Source organism: Ruditapes philippinarum, unplaced genomic scaffold (assembly GCF_026571515.1).
Source record: "Ruditapes philippinarum isolate M1 unplaced genomic scaffold, ASM2657151v2 ctg346_1_1_1_1, whole genome shotgun sequence".
Lineage (NCBI taxonomy): Eukaryota > Metazoa > Mollusca > Bivalvia > Venerida > Veneridae > Ruditapes > Ruditapes philippinarum.
Window position 1 is genome coordinate 71337 of NW_026864693.1, and position 16872 is coordinate 88208.

The 16872-nt window shown below is 31.2% G+C and overlaps 1 protein-coding gene and 1 long non-coding RNA gene across 3 annotated transcripts in view; both read right to left on the bottom strand.

The window, feature by feature from the left end:
• LOC132726527 (uncharacterized) overlaps positions 1 to 16872 on the bottom strand; it is a 33730-nt gene that overhangs the window by 12951 nt on the left and 3907 nt on the right. The gene's annotated exons all lie outside the window — the stretch shown is intronic.
• On the bottom strand, positions 7034 to 12303 carry LOC132726526 (serine/threonine-protein kinase pim-3-like). Of its 2 annotated transcripts, none has more exons than XM_060711865.1 (5): positions 12255 to 12303; positions 9220 to 9380; positions 8658 to 9021; positions 8231 to 8416; positions 7034 to 8025 (listed from the first exon to the last, which is right to left on the bottom strand). In XM_060711865.1, exons 1-5 carry the CDS (start codon positions 12286 to 12288, stop codon positions 7820 to 7822), a joined length of 951 nt encoding a protein of 316 aa, XP_060567848.1. In that variant the 5' UTR covers positions 12289 to 12303; the 3' UTR covers positions 7034 to 7819. The 2 variants fall into 2 exon arrangements, with proteins under 2 accessions (XP_060567848.1, XP_060567847.1); XM_060711864.1 differs by lacking the exon at positions 12255 to 12303 and adding an exon at positions 9502 to 9797.

Consider the following 16872-nt stretch of genomic DNA (forward strand, 5'->3'; position numbering starts at 1 on the left):
TATGTGACACTGGTTCATTATATGACACTTGTTCATCATGTGACACTAGTTCATTATGTGACACTGGTTCATTGTTTGACACTGGTTCACCATGTGACTCTGTATACTATCAGTTCCTTTTAAGTTATTGACAGTTATATAAACGTGTATTTTATTCGGGCAGGCCAATGTCAAGTCACTTCAAGTACCAGGAGACGATTTGTTGACCTGTCGTGACTATAGCTCAGAAGGCTGGCACTAACAAAAGACGTTTTTGTTATGATTCCGTTTGAACGTGTTGCCTTGGCAGTATTGTCGTCTGCTCCCCTTACCACGAACGAACAAAGAACAAGTCAAAAAAGATTCTGCTTGAAGATTTGCCGCTGATGTTTGTTCCAAGACCGGACCAGCAAGTGCGCAGATATTTTGGCCCATAAGGTTGATTCCGGCGGCTAGTATAAAGATATTTATCTACACACAATTCACTATAAAGCTCAATTTAGATACCCAGTAGGTTATGGGGTCTGTACTCACGCAGAATCTTTATGTGCCCTTACGAAACATAACAATCAACATACAGTAGGTATGTGGTAACTTATTCGTAAGTCCCCGGTATTACTTATTTGAACAATGAATTTGATTCAAATACACTTGATTTCATTGTGACCTTTGTGTTCTTTTGGTCTACCATTTGTAAATGTTGCTTATTAAGAGTGCTACTGATTTTATATACAATGTTCAAAGTTTATTTCAATAACATTTCATACTTATTGCACGGGTACATTCAGATTATTACACGGGTAAATGCTACTAGTTGTTGCTAGACGGATCGGTTTAACAAGAGGGGACATGGTTAAGATCTAGGAACTAATTTAAATAACAAGTCAATGCAAGAATAATATTGATTTAAAATCGATTACAGGCGATAAAAAGAAATCTCAATTAGTAACGAATAAGTGGTATTTTAAAAAGAATGTGCAATCGATTATCTTGTCGGTGTCTTTTTAGACTGAATAGATAAAATAACTTAAAAGGTTGTGCGTGCAAAATAATTGACAGTGGGTGACAATTATCATACAGATATTACATGATAATAATTATATTGGAATGTATTTTAATCCAGGACTTTACGTCATCAAACTATAGAAATCTTTTCTTCTGTCCTTTTATAAATCAAATAATTTGATAATTTCATTTCATTAGCAATAATAAAATGTATTATGGAGATCAATTTTCGCTAAATCATTGTTTAGTACACGTTCGAGATTCGCCTCATGTTTTTGCACGAATATATTTTGGCCCATAGTATTATTACCTAGCAAAAAAAGTAGATATTTTGTCTAATAGCATAGATTTTCCATCTTAAATTATATTCAGATATTTCACATTGGGTTAAAAGAAGTTAAAAATGTGTCTCTAACCGGACATCGATGTGTATAAGTCATAGAATTTCACAGTGCCCACGTCTCCCATCAGATACAAACATTTTAACTGCTCTAATTCACTTTTTTTCATTTTACTTATTTTAGTAATAGGGCTGTATATTTAACATTATATAAGACTGCAGTCTGTTCACTGATTTGTTGGCGTAATCAGAAACAGGTTTCTATATTCCACGCATATTTATCATGATCAGTAAGGTACATTTTGATGCATTTAATTAAATTGAATATCCTTTTTAGTCAACAAGTTATTGGTCAAACAATGGTGAAAATCGTGACTTGCTGATAAGCCTCGGGCTTTGAGTGTCTCGTCAATGTATTGAAATTTCTAGTTTTATCAATTAAAAATTTATATATCGAAAAAAGTGAACCTTGGCGACATTTTGCGTTACAAAACAACCTTGATATGATCTTATCTTTAATTTATTTTTTTCCCGAAGAAAATGAGTGCAATTCATATACATTGTTTCTACCGGAAATGACGTGTTTTGGGTTCGTAAATCTTCCCATGCTTTATATGTTCCTTTGCCAATCTTTACAAAGTAATTATTATCTGTTTTGTCAAAGTTTTTTAATTGAAAACACTTCCTAGACTCACAATTTAATTTTACTTTCTTGCACTAAGTTGTACACTAAACTATAATTGAATCAGACAAAAAAAAAACACAACATGAAAATATTTTGTGAAAAATCATCATTTTAATAAATAAGCATTGCATTAACTAAATACTCTTAAAACTGTGATGTATAAGGCTGATCATTAAAATAACATAACAATGCGTATATACTTGTTATGGAGAATCAGAAAACTTACAAAGATGAATTCCTCTTTTGTATTGTGTTTTACACACACGTGGCGAGAAATATGGAATTTCGAAAATGTTCACTTCAAAGACTTGCAAGATCAATTATTAAGACCTTTCATGGGTTAATGAATAAATGACATGCACTTTTTCGCAAGGATGACGCAGAGTGGTTTAAAGTCAATAAACAAAGTAAACATATCTATTTGCAATGATAATTGTTTGTAGAAGTTTTAAGGACTATATATACATAATTTTTAACAGAACAAATATTTGCGTTTTTGCTTCCATTAATGTTTTTGGTGTCAGCCGCTCTTAAGATGTGACAATAATTCCATAATCCCCACACCAATGACGTTATAAACCTACCTCCTTATATAGTTCAAGTCATAAAACAAAACGAGGGCATGTTTCATAAAATCATAAAATCTATAAAAGCACATTTACAACGTGTCCGAGTGCTAAAACGGGCATGTTATCTTAATTTATTCATTAAAGTGCTGTTACAATGAAAATAATCCTAAAGTGGTCCCTTTATTTAGATATACGTGCTTTAAAAATACTGTAAATAAAAGCAGAGACGTTAAAATGTCTCTGATAAAAGCAACTTTGTTAACTATATATTTCCATCATTAGCGTCATCTAGATTGATAGTAATTCGATACTGGAGAGTACCCCGTATGCCAGGTGCCCTTCTATCATTTAGAAATCAGCGTATGTATGCACGAGATTTCACGCCTGTTGCGCCGCATGTCAAGGAATGTTTTAGCGCGTGCTACTCCAGAAAATCTGTTGGCTTCTCGGTGTTAATGAATCATTAATTACTGACCAATTAAATCACGCTGTTCCCAAATGTTGGTCAGATATGAATGGACATATGGTTATGGACATAAATAGTGCATGTTGTATTGATAAATAATAGCAAATACGCATCAACATATGTAATAATGAAGTGACACCTTATTAAAGCGCGTATATACGTACATTTCCCGTCGATTTATTATGTAACGCGGTTAACTATTATTGTTGTTTTTTCTACACCTGTCAAAATTTGAGTATGTCCCTTTTTGTCATATAATCTTAAATGATTTAACAATAAATTCATTTCGACGTATTGTACACCAATTATTGATAATAGATAATAGCATTAAGTTTACTAGCACTAATATGTTTACTGCGACACGAGCGATTGCATGTTTTTGTTGGATTAATTTTATTGAAATATTTCGTCCGTTATATAAGATTATGTTTTCAAAGTTTCTATATACTTATCAACACGTCTGGTAAACAACATAGTTGACTACGCCGTTGATTTGAAAACCAATTTTCTATAGAAAAAGGTAATTTAGAAACTATTTAAGTCTATACTTGTGTTTCACGAATAGTCAAAGACTTGATTTTTTTCTTCACAAACTGTGTCCATTTTATACACTTGCGATTAAATCTCAAACATGACCAAAACATGATCAAGCAGGTTTGCATCAAAAGTAACAAATCATGTGATAGATAATGATATAATCCATTTGATCCTTTTGTGATCTAATTTCGATATGAAAATGAATCGTTTTATCCGAAGATATATGTTTGAAGATTAATATTTATACAATGCCTGTTATATTGTATATAATCGAAAACCAAAATATTAAAAAAAAAACAGGAATTCCTATAAAGATTAAGCCCTTTTTTTAAATTTAAGTTTTCCTTTATGCTACGGATGAATCACATTTTGTCTAGTTATAATGTATTTTTCAAATAATTTTGTTAAGTGTATCTTTAAAATGATGGTAAACAAAATGTGAACTTGTTACTAACAAAACCCGATACACTTTGAGGACGCGAATTCATTTTTGTTTATTTTGTTTGATTACATTACATTTAAAATCAATGAACTTCGATTAAATGAACTGGTTATTTTAAAACTAGATAAATATAAATATAACCACGTGTGCCTTTTGGTCTGTTTACGCCTGTATTTAGAAATACGCATTTGATAAATTTGGTCACAGTCTGTTATCGGGAGCTCTGATATTACGTCTCGAACCGTGTACCCCCAATGACCTACTTACTCTGTTCTGTTCTATAAAAAATCCGCTGCATGATACATTTGTATACAAATCGGGTTGCTAATGTTTGAACTGCACCTTGTAAAGAGATAACATTTATATAGAATGACATTTTCCAGTCCGAAGTCAGGATTAGTTAAAGTAATATTTGATAGCCACTGCCGCCTATTATAATGTTTATTTAAGATATACAAGTACTTGTAATGTATATGTAGTTGAGATGAAGAAGGAGGGGGGGGCGGGGGCAAAATAGTGAAAATTCAACCATATTGGAACCCCACCCTAATATTTACTTTTGATGTTCCATATTCCTTTGACGGCAAATATTTTTTTGTCAATGTGATTATAATAAATATTGTTATTCTCCATTATGCAGTTCTGTTAATTATTTTTGTTATCATATTTCATTATCATTTTTGTTCCCATGGAAAAAAAATCAAACTAAACAAATTATAAAAGTTTATAAATAACGTTTACCGCCTTATCTTAATAACATTTAAATTGAAGTTTTATTTCTTCTTAAAATAACCCATAGATTAGACAAATTTAGCATGTGTTCATGATGTTGTATTTTATCAAGTTACAGATACGCTTACATATTTTTGAAAAAAAAATAATAATAATTAAGGAACAGTCACAAAAATACTACTCATATCCCCAACACCCACCCTTTTCACTTTTTATACATTTTGTATAATTATATAATAAACATCAAAATTGCGCGCAATTTACGGCCGCGTGTTTCTTTTTCAGTCCTTACCCTACAGGACCGATATTGTTTCCAGTTGGGATATTTTCTTAAAGATTTTTGATCGTAGGCCCTATAGTACGTTTTCATTCATAGTGTTAAATCTCATTCACACGCTCTATATACATTTATCCCAAGGCGACCTTCGTTGTTAGTTATATACCAATAGCCGTGATCACGCTTTAACAAGGTGATACGGATTTTATGATATTATATATATATACCTATAAACAGTATGGGGCATAGTAAAGTTAAATCGAAGGAAACACATGATACTTATAATTTGCGGGAAATCGTTCCAGTTTTTAAAAGAATAAGAAATTCATGTCGTTTTTTTTTTGTTTGTTTTTTTTATGAATAATATAATTTGCACATTAAGTTGGTCTTCGCGCGAATCTTTACAGTAATATATGAACATTATATAAAAATTATTATAAAAGTATACATTTTTCTTACATAAAATAATAGCAATACATCGATTTGAAAGTACAATGTTAAGTATTATGACGTTCATAATGAAATGGCCAATTGACAAAAGCTGCGAGTAAGTGTTAAACCAGGTCGATAGGAAACTACGCAGTATGTAACGTAAATATAGTAGCCAGGCGTGTTCTTTGTTTGACCGGTTGACCCGGTTAACTGGTCAGTTGTTACATAACCGGCTAGTTAAAGCGCGTGGCTTTGAATATTGTATATAGTAAATATATTGTCTGTGCGCCCCATGAAAGATCTGACAGATCCCACAGAACATCTTGTCACCATGCATGCGATCTTACAACACCTAAGAGGATAGCGAACACGTTTTATTGTAAAACGCAAATACATATTGTTATACAACTCTGTCTGAACTGAATATACTGAATTTGTAATGAAAAACATTTCTATTCAATAAAAGCTTTTTTCCTCGTATTTACGCACTAGATATTGAATTCTCAAGGGAAATGTTTAATTTGAAAACAGAAATCAATTCGCAATTAATATAAATTGAGTAAGGTAACAGCAGTTTTCTGAATGGGCTATGCGTGGGCTGTTGTTTACGTATTTATTATAATTTTCTTTTTTCAGTAGAGGCGGATCTATACGTGTCTAGGATATAGCTAGTAGATAAAAATCATGCGCATGTACAGCTATTCCTAGAAATCGCTTGGTAAAATAAGCTGACAATGGTTACAGCAGGGTCGTAACAATACATTTTCTTTCGAAGTCTTGTTGCAAGATCTTGTATTCCTGTTCAATTACAAACGTGTTCAGCTCCCGGCTTCAGCTTTGTTGTTTAAATAAAATGGAGTACCGCTCAAGCCGGTGCTAGGGGGCATGAGGGATGTTGCACTTTTTCAATATGGCTCATTTACAACCTCAATCAAACGGAGTCTGCAATTTTCATGTAATTTTGTCGCTTTTAATGCTTCCGAGGGATCTTTTTTTCAGTATTAAAGGGATATTCTGACTTGGTCAGACAGGAGAGGCTGGCAGCTTCGCTCTGCTTCCTAGGTCTAATATATATACATACATACTGTATAAATAAACATTCTCAACAAAAATGACTCAACACATCATTAATATTTTAATATTTTTAATTTCAGATTTTTTTTCACTTTATATTACTTTTTCATCATTCTGTTTTCCATATAAAAATATCTTTTCATGTATATACATTTCATTGAAGGCAAAATTCAACATCAGAAATAAATAACAGCCAAGCCATAGTACAGCAAAGCTAGTCAAACAAAAATATTTCGAAATACAAATCTGGAAAATACAAGAATTAAAGTACATATTTCTTTAGATAAAAACAATTTAGAGCATTTTGTTTTGTTGTTGTACCTATTTATTTCAAACAGAAATTTCATTATTCTTCCAAAATATGAAAGTTAGAACTAAAATAAATAATTGATATTTACATGGGCATATGATAATATATGAAAGTTACACTTATAAAAGTCTACTAAGATTTAGTGAATTAATATTAATATCACATCTTTACAACATAAATTAAGATGCTTGTTTGGTCTTGGTGAAAAAAAGACTACAACTTTAAACAAATTCTACAAATAGAATTGTTATCGTTCGCATTCGTTTTCGATGTTAGTTAATTGCAAGCGTTTAAAAATTCAATAAAATCTGATGTTTTTCAAAGAATAAAAGAGAAATAGCTACGTTTCGACACATATCATGAGCAAGTATCAGATAATACAATTATAAAATTTGGCAGGTAAATCGGCTTGGAAATGATGATACAGTGTAACAGCACCTAATTGAAAACTGACAATGTAACTTTTAATCTTTGGAATGACCTTTAAATAAACTTTAGAAGCTTTCATGATAAAACTGACATTTTCTATCATACATTGCATTGAAATGGCAGTTTTCGAACTGGATGAATTCCGAAAAATTATTCAGTCCTGGATGATACATAAATACATTGTTTCACACATGGATAAAATGCTATACATCTATCACTTGTGACCAATTTTAACCACTGGTCTTACATTTACGCAAATAAATAACTTATCATTCATTCATTCAATTAACAATTATTCCACTACATGGATGATGTACACGTCTATACTGAATTCATACAGTCTGCTTAGCAGAGCTAAATAAATAAGTCCACCCTCAGAAGTCTCTGCTTTGCAGAAAGGACTCCTCACATGTTTATGATATATTCCAGGCATAAAATCCCTAGAATCGAAATGCATTAATGTTCCCTGAGTTTCGGCAGTGAATATGCTGGATTGCACAATATACTTTGGAATTTGTTCATCCTAGTCACTTGGGCCATCATCATTCGATGGCAACAGATTCCTGGCTACTCATTGACTGTCCATCAATAGAATCAGTTTCACTATTATTTCGAATGATTTTGTCTTTTTGACTAGTTGAATGCATATAAATAGAGTCTCTCATCCATGGATGTTCAAGAATGTCTTCAATGCTTGGACGGTCTGATGGACGAATTGAGAGGCATTTTTTGATGAGGTCTTGTACTTCTGTAAAAGTAAAGTAATATAAAAATTAAAATTATTTCAATACTATAGAAAATTGTGTATAAATAAGTATAAATTAGTTCACTATGATTTAAGCTTTAATCTATATTTTTTATTTATTTTTATTTTAATTTCTTCACAATTATTTTACACTGCAATATCGGCCTATTATTTCGAAGATTATAGAGATTTTGGTCCAACAACTTACCGTATGAGACTTTGTTTTTGCAGTTGTTGAAGTCAACTTCAGCTTTTACAATCTGTTCGTCTCTCTCAAAAGGGATATCACCGCAAACCATGTCAAAGAGAAGGATTCCCAATGACCAAACTGTTGCTGACCTGCCATGATAACGATGGTACTGAATCCACTCTGGCGGACTGTAGACTCGAGTTCCTGAAAAATACAATTAAACTAAAATTTAAAATCATGAAAAAAAATTATTGACCACAAAATCATTTACAAATTGTAAGAAATATTTACTATAATGTTTCTTCTAATTTCATTTACACTTTAATGAATAGATGAATTAAAATGAATATTAATTTGTTAAGCAAACGAGAATAAATAATATCCATATAAAATCATTAAACAAGATGGAAATCAATTACAAAATCCTTAAGAAAATAATGCTCACCATCAAATGTGAGGTAGACGGTATCCTTTAAGAATGCACCAGATCCAAAGTCTATGAGCTTCAATTCACCAGATTTTAAATCCACAAGAATATTTTCATCTTTAATGTCTCTATGAACTACTCCAGCTTTGTGAATATTTGAAACAGATTCCAAAATTTGGCGGAAAAAGTTTTTTGCTGTATTTTCGTCAAGAGCACCCTTTTCAGTGATGTAGTCAAATAAATCCTTCACTTGTTCTGGTCGTTCCATAATAATAATATATGCCATTCCAGCATCTAACCAGTCCAACATCTTTATAACTCCGTTTAATTGTGATACTTTCTTCAATAAACAAATTTCCATAGGAACATTGCATCCATTTAGCTGAAATAGAATACACAAAAAAAATTAAACTTAAGTTCCTCTAAAGATAATTTGACAAAAAAAATTTTTTCACATCTTTAGATCTACATAACATTAAAAATTCACATATTAAAGTCATGTTACAACCTTACTTTTGAAAGCGATTCTGAACAAAATATACATGAAAGAAACAGTTAGATGAAATAAAAAGATATGTACCTGTCCCCATTCTGTGACTTTGTTCTTGTAAACTTTTTTTATGGCAACTGGTAGATTATCTTTCCTGCGTGTCCCACTGTATACTTGTCCAAAACCACCACTTCCTAAAAGTTGTCCAACATTGTAATTTCTTTTAAAATATTCTCCTGGGTCTGCTTTGCCTGAAAGAAAATCAACATCAAAATAAGTAACTAGATTTATACAACAAATATTTAGCAAACTATGATAAAAATAAATTCCACAATTAAATCCGTTAAAATCCACAAATTGAGTTAAACTTACTTTGTTTTTCTTGATTGAAATTAGTCGAACAGTTAAATATTCCAAATTTTCTACCCAACATTTTCACTGCTCTATTCACTGCACTATAGTGTACAGTTATCGTAGAGCTAAGAGAATTCACTAATACGTCTTCGTCGCTAGACTATCAATTTTGTTATGAGAGATTCAAAACATTGAGCGTGTACTATGATCGTTGAACCCAAATGTGTGTAGTCTGAATCTAGAGCGATTAATACGCTAGCTGGCTAACATCCAAAAAATAAGAAAAGCTCAAATTCGCAATATTTTGTGCGTTTTGTTTTAACTAGCGTACTTTGATATGTTTTGACAATTTATATGATTATATTTTGCAATGTATGGAATATAAACCTTAGCAGACAACGCACTATTTTTTTAGAGTACAGCAAGTGTCTGGGTGTTATACGGCTATTGGAAGGCTGCCAAGTTACCTCGTGTGGCTTTGGCGAGTTTACATTCGTGGCATTCCTTGAGTGCTCTCAACCAATCATAGTCATTCCCGCGTTTTCCTTCACAACGGGCTCATGATTCATGAATTTCCCACCCAAAAATTCGTAAGAAACAGTTTTCTTTTCTGTTTTGTCTAGGAAAACCGAAAGGGGTCATTTGGTAAGCCAAGTGAAATTATCGAATTAATAATAGATTTTTCTAATTAGGTTTGACATGTAGAGTTTGATAAAATGAGTTAAATTCAGGGTTCACAAATAACTAATTCAGTAATTGATTTTTCTATATATTAGATCTACATCAACTTAGATTTTAAGTTTTTCTTCATATAGCATACAGGCTTATTGTAAATTCAACTTGAATTTGATTTTCTTGATTAAATCCGTACGTGTTGTCGTACATAGGCGGCCATTAGACTAGATCTACACAGACCAGATTTAAATTATGTTTATTAAATTTACAAAAAAAAAAAACAACAATTAAATGTGCAATAAGATTAACTTGCTTTTCTTTCACTTTCAAGTATGACATATTTTGCTCTTTGTATTTCATTCCCCTTCAATTGTGAAATGAGGAAATTCCACTTTATAAACTTGTTTCCCCGTTTCCCACGGGTTAAATTTACTTTTCAATTTCCTTGTTTTAACCATTATCTAAAATGTTAACTATCTAAAAAGTTATCCCGACATAGAATGTTTCTTTGTATTATTTAACTTAAACGCGTGCTTTGAAAACATGATTAAGAATTTTGGCGGGTCATTTCCGATATGACGCTAGGCTGTCAAAGAGTGACCTAAATATATTGACAGGTTTATATCAAATAGACACAAAGGGCCGGCATTTAAATGACCAAAAGTCTAATTAGTATTACGTCAAGTAGTGTACCACATATGACCTAAGGTTAAATAATGACAATAAAGTACGCAAATATATCAAGTACTCGAAGGGAAATAACCCAACGTAAAGAGTCATAAAGCAATACATACAGAGTTATCCCATGTTTTTCAGTACATAATGATAGTCAACAAAAAGCACGCGGCTCCCTTCAGAAGAATCTTTATAGAGAATCAATTTATGTTTTAAAACGTGCTGCTTTTCTTAAAATATATACTTCAACAGTTGTCTTCATTTAGCTGTGTTTCAATAGCAGTTAGTATTCCGATATGTTTAACAGTTTAATGTTTGACAACGTTTTATTTTATAAAATGTAAAAGAATTTAATTCTATGACTTACTTAACCATGTTAACGATACCCTACAGTATTAAATAAACCATTTAATTAGAAAATAATAATAAAATTTTATATTTCCACTATATTAAAACTATTGCTTTGTATGACGAAAGGGAAGAAATCCTTTTTGGAAGAAAATAAGCTTGGAAGAGTTATTCATCTTACAAATACAGTTAATTAAAACCCGAACATTTTTGTGTAATAATGAATGATCTATGAAAGTTAAAATGAAGATACATTGTCAACAAAATACATTACACATCAATCAGTTTAAATCAGATTACCAGAATCTTTGTCATTTACCTCGATTTTACACAAATGATGTTTAAACGATTATAAATGAAATGATTTACTTGTCTACGCACCAATACAGTAAAAAAATATAAGAAATAGCTTATCATAAACTTATCATACATCTTACTGCTTTCAGAGACATAGATAACAGAGATAAGCAGCTCCTATATACTCCATTGAAATATCACTCATGCCTATAAAAAAAGTGAAAAATTAGGCATTTTGTAGCAAATAAAACTTAATGGATGTACAATTTATCCTTTAATATTATATACCATTTGAAAGGTAAATCTTTTATCTATAGCTGCATGTTATAATATTGGTAACTTTCCATGCCTTTCACTTAGAAAAACATAGCAGAACATACCCACTAGGCCAGTTTTTTCGTCACATGAATAGTTTTGTAACAAAAATTAATAAGTAGTTCTCTTTAAAAATCGATGTATCATTTATTTAAATGGGAACTGTAAATATATTTACCTGCAGCCATAGACAAATGCATAAGCTTTCAGAAAATGTATTATTTTCCTGATTTTGATATCTGGTTAATAAGTTTTACTTGCTACAAGTTTTAAGTTTAGCAGGAACGCGTGATATTTTAACTGGTTAAGAAGTTGCCTATCTCTGTTATCTATGTCTGCAAAAAAAATTTGATGCCAAAAAAAAAATAAAAAAAATTTGATACCAAAAAAAATAAAAATAAATAAATTAAAGCAAATTAAGAATGTTTTCAAGAAAATAAATAAAATGATCCAAAACTTACACTGCATGCTTATTTGTCCATTAGCAATCTCCATTTTTATGTTTCAATATCAAATTTTTTTCTTCAAAACTTTCGGATTAATCCAGTATCAACTTAAGTCATATACGTTCGTATTGCTGTGTGTTGTATGAGCTGATTTAGAGCGAATGATGAACTCACGAAAAATTCGTGCGTATTTATGACCGTATTGCAATACGGTATAGTATTGAATGTGTTAACTCAATTCACTCTATTTTTGACAGTTAAAACACACGCTAAATGCGGGTGTTAAAATTTAAAGCAAACACGTTTATTTGTTTCCTGAATACTTTACAATAAAGTTGTCAATGCCGAGTTTTTCTCAACTTGTTTAGATGAGTGAAGAATGGGTTTTAAAGTAGCAATTTCAAAAGTAATTAACATTATATTAAGTATAATAAGCATTCAAAGGAAAATGTAATCATTGGCATGATGACCCGTCTTTTAGGTTCTTTTTTTTGTCCAATCTATAATCTCTATTTCCTCCCAAGGTAACATTGAGTATACTAAATCTAGTATTTTTAGCATAAATTCAGCTTAATTAAATCAATTAACTTATTTCCAATCATAAATAATATTGTTGAACTATAGACTAAAGAACGTTCTCCATATTCAAAGTTTATTTTATCATTATCACCGTTCCATGACATTGTAATATTTATAATATGTTCTGTACATCAATAAAATATCTATCCATATCTGTTTATATTTATATGGCTATAAATATTGTTTGTATTTAATGCCAATAAAATATTCTGTTCTGTTCGCATACGGTCGATGAAAGCTTGGTATATAGTATTGATTCAATAAAATGATAAAAGATGTTTTGGGTAATGTGATAGTGTTAAAACTGCATTATATAAATATGTATAACTGTTTTTATTATTCATATAAAATTCATTTTGGTTGTCTGGACACCAAAATAAGATGTGGAGTCTATATGTAACCAAATTTATTTAATGAAATGTAGCTATTTCTGAATTAATGAAATTTATTAAACGCAGCCTTAAAAGATTCAAATATAACATGCTTACACATGTTTTTCATGTACGTGTTGCACCAATAAATATGCCAAACTAATAGGATAATATTTATATAACAGATAAGTGCCATGATAAAATGTCTTAACACAGGTGTGTCCAGCGTCCGTTTTGGCACTGCTTGATATCAATTCTGGGAGTAACACATTCTGTTCTTTTCTGTTTTACAAATTTAAAAAGATCATACTAGTTTATCTGCAATATATCTAATACTATTCAGTCATGGCGATACGGCATACAAGATATGAATTCTGTTAATTAATAGTCAGTAAAAATTTATGCGAGATATTGCCGTAAAAGGACTGACAGACTGGCAGATATCCTATTTGATTCCGCTAAAATATGTTACAATAAATAACAAACATTTAGTTAATACATGTATAAATAATAAATTAATTCACTAAAACATGTAGTACCTTCGCGTACTTCAGAACTGAACAAAATTGCTCTCACATCGATACTTTTTAAGAAGCTATAGTCAATATAAGCATAACTTGATTTAATAAAAATGACTTTGAAATTATCAATTAACAAAGGAACACTTTTTTTTTTTCAAGATGCATTGTTCAGCGCAACGGGTCAAAGAGTTTTGCTCTTAACCCCTAAATATATTATGATGGGTTGAGAAAATGAAAACAAAGGTTATAAAGTGCTGAGGTCGCACTACGATTTTAATTTGTCAAAACATTTTTTTATAAAATGACCAAAATCATCAGAAAAAAGGATCTGTCTGAATGGAATCTTCGAAGAGTTAGGACGAAGAAATTTGAAAATTTATACATACTGTACTTGAATTCGAAACAATTTAAGATTAAAAAAAACTAGAAAGCGGAATATTTTCGTGTTTTGTAACTTGGATTTTATAAGATTTGAGAATGAGTCCTTGGTCCGATCCGAACCGAACATTAAACCCGCCAACTAAACTGCCAACTTCTGTACTACCAGGAATGATTATCTCAAACATAAAAATTGATTTTCAATTCATTTTGTTAAGTTGTTTTATTTATGAAAAAAAAATCATTGTGAAAATTGTGAAAATAAAGAAAATTTTGGCTAAGATTTGAGCCTTAGACCACGGAGTACATTGTAATATAAATCCGTGCTTAGACTAGTGAGACGGTGAGAGGCAAGTGATTTTAAGTCAATAACCCTACCCACTCGGTCCACGGACATATTTACTAATACTTTAAGTTAAACTGAATTTATTCAGTTTTGTTTACTTTAACAGTCACAGGAGCCGAAATCATCAGAAAAAAGGATCTGTCTGAATGGAATCTTCGAAGAGTTAGGGCACAACCGTAGCACCGGAAATGGCATACCTGATATAAAGCGTCTACAAGTGCTGGCGCAATTCTGATTTTTCCAAACTACACACTTCACACTTCTTACTTAACACTATTGACACATATGATGCTGGAAGAGTGAAGTCTGAAATATGAAGCCCGAAGCTTGAAGACTGAAGTATGATGTTAAGATAACAGTAGTAGGTAACTTTGTCATGTGTTTTGTTGTTGTTGTTTTCTGTTCTGTTCTGTGCTATGTGTTGTGTTTGATGACATTTTACAGTTACAAATGTAATCTAAAAATCCTTTTCTTAAGATATAAGTCCGATTTCAATTAAATGTGATGGTATAGTTCCTTGGTGAATGGATTAAAAGTATTTTAAACATTTGATTCCGTGCAGAAATCATATTACCATGACAACCAAAAGATATAACAGATCAAAAAAATTTTTTTTTCTTAAAGCTTTATTAATTGGCACGGGTAATGAGTATCAAACAAGTTTGTTCAAATTATGACCTTAATTAAGTCAAAATGTCTTGTGTACTGCATGAATAATTATAATATGAAATCTAAATTTAAATCCAAATCTCCATAACATACTGAAAGTGTTCTTAAGTTATTGATCGGAAAAGGTTTGGTCCATGGACCGACCCCGACATGTGCAAACAATATAACCTCTCTTCTTTGAAGGGAGGCATAATAAAAGTAATGTTATACTTTTTTATATTGATAAGCACTATGAAGTTTTAGAGCTAGGGCCCATGAGTTGTTGAGTTATTGGTCGCAAACTATGCCAATGTGACCTTGACCTTTGAGCCCTCGACCCCAAAATCAAAAGGGGAAATCTGCGGCTTTAAATTAATGCTTCTATAAAGTTTGAAGGCCAAGGGTCCATGAGGTGCTGAGTTATTGGTTTTGACATACGAGGTGACCCTTGGCCCCCTGCTCCCAAAATTCAATTACAATATGTTGTTTTCTTTAAACCGAGTTTATTAAGTTTTATTGATATACATGTATATGATAAGTATATGTGCTGGGATTGACAAATAAACATTTTATTTGGAGCTCTATACCCCAAGAGTATGTAACTAACAGAGCTTACAAGGATGTGTGATAACATCTGAAGTATTAGGTTTTAAAATGGTTAACATATGTAGCAAGACTTAATATAATAAGGAATTCGAAGCCGTTCCAAAATAAACAAATGACTTACGAAATTGTTCAATATTTTGTTCTAGGGATGTAAAGTTGAAAATCAGATGATGGATATGAAAGTCTGACGATAAAATAAAGTTATTCAAGAAAGCAATGCATATCCTGCAATTTCTGAAAGTTATTCCAGTAGGAACAATACGGACGGAGGTTATGGAGAGAAACATTTCTAATAGTCAAACCACGTGAGCTATAAATGTCTGAAGTTAACATACTCCAATCTTCAAATTTAAGACTTTATACTTCAAACTTCAAAACTTCACTTTCAGACATCACACTTCTCAAATTTCATGAAAAACTACTGTAGAGCGCTTTTTGAAAAATTATGATTTCTACACATTAGGATTTTTTTAAAAATTAAATTTACAGTTAATAACTGCTGATAAGCCTGTTTTACGACATTGTCCGCAATACTATTTTCTGTGTTTGATTCACGAATCTCTCAAGGATTACTGCATTAAATGACAAGTCATGAATGGGTAACTTTCCAGGATATAAAGATGTTTTTTTGTTTTTGTTTTTTTTACAAATTTAACGAAAATAATTCAAAACCACCGGAAGAAAATCGACATTCGATTTCTCGAAAATACATGAAATATGAAAGCTCATTACTCACCGGGAAATTAGTTGAAAACCACATACATGCATCTTTAAATCGGAGCACATGATATAATTTTTATGATTTTGTTCTCATATACAAGATATCAACGTTAGACTGGTTTAAGAAATATCAGTCTTCATTTTAAATTCACAGTGTTTTTTTTTCTTCTATAAAAATAGTTTTCATATTCCAGTGAAAGTAGTAGTAACTTACGGGTATGAGAATAATAATGTCCACACTCCGCGCTCTAAGACGACTTATTGACTGATTTCCAGCGTGTGCTATTTTTAGCAATGAATCGTGCCTGATATTCTGTTTTGAATGCTGATGTAATCAATTTAGCCATATTGCTTGCGTTCACCTTAAACTTAAAGCGACATTCCTCAAATATTTATGTCAAAAGTTGTCTCCAGTATCGAGTTTCTAATAGTCAACCAAGGTAGTCTTTTTACTACATGTATCT

Coding starts and splice junctions, on each gene's coding strand:
- LOC132726526 (XM_060711864.1), bottom strand. CDS start 9,562: ATGTTGGGTAGAAAATTTGGAATATTTAACTGTTCGACTAATTTCAAT. Junction 9,381..9,501: donor TTTCAATCAAGAAAAACAAA/GTAAGTTTAACT, acceptor ATTTTCTTTCAG/GCAAAGCAGACCCAGGAGAA. Junction 8,417..8,657: donor CGTCTACCTCACATTTGATG/GTGAGCATTATT, acceptor TGTATTTTTCAG/GAACTCGAGTCTACAGTCCG.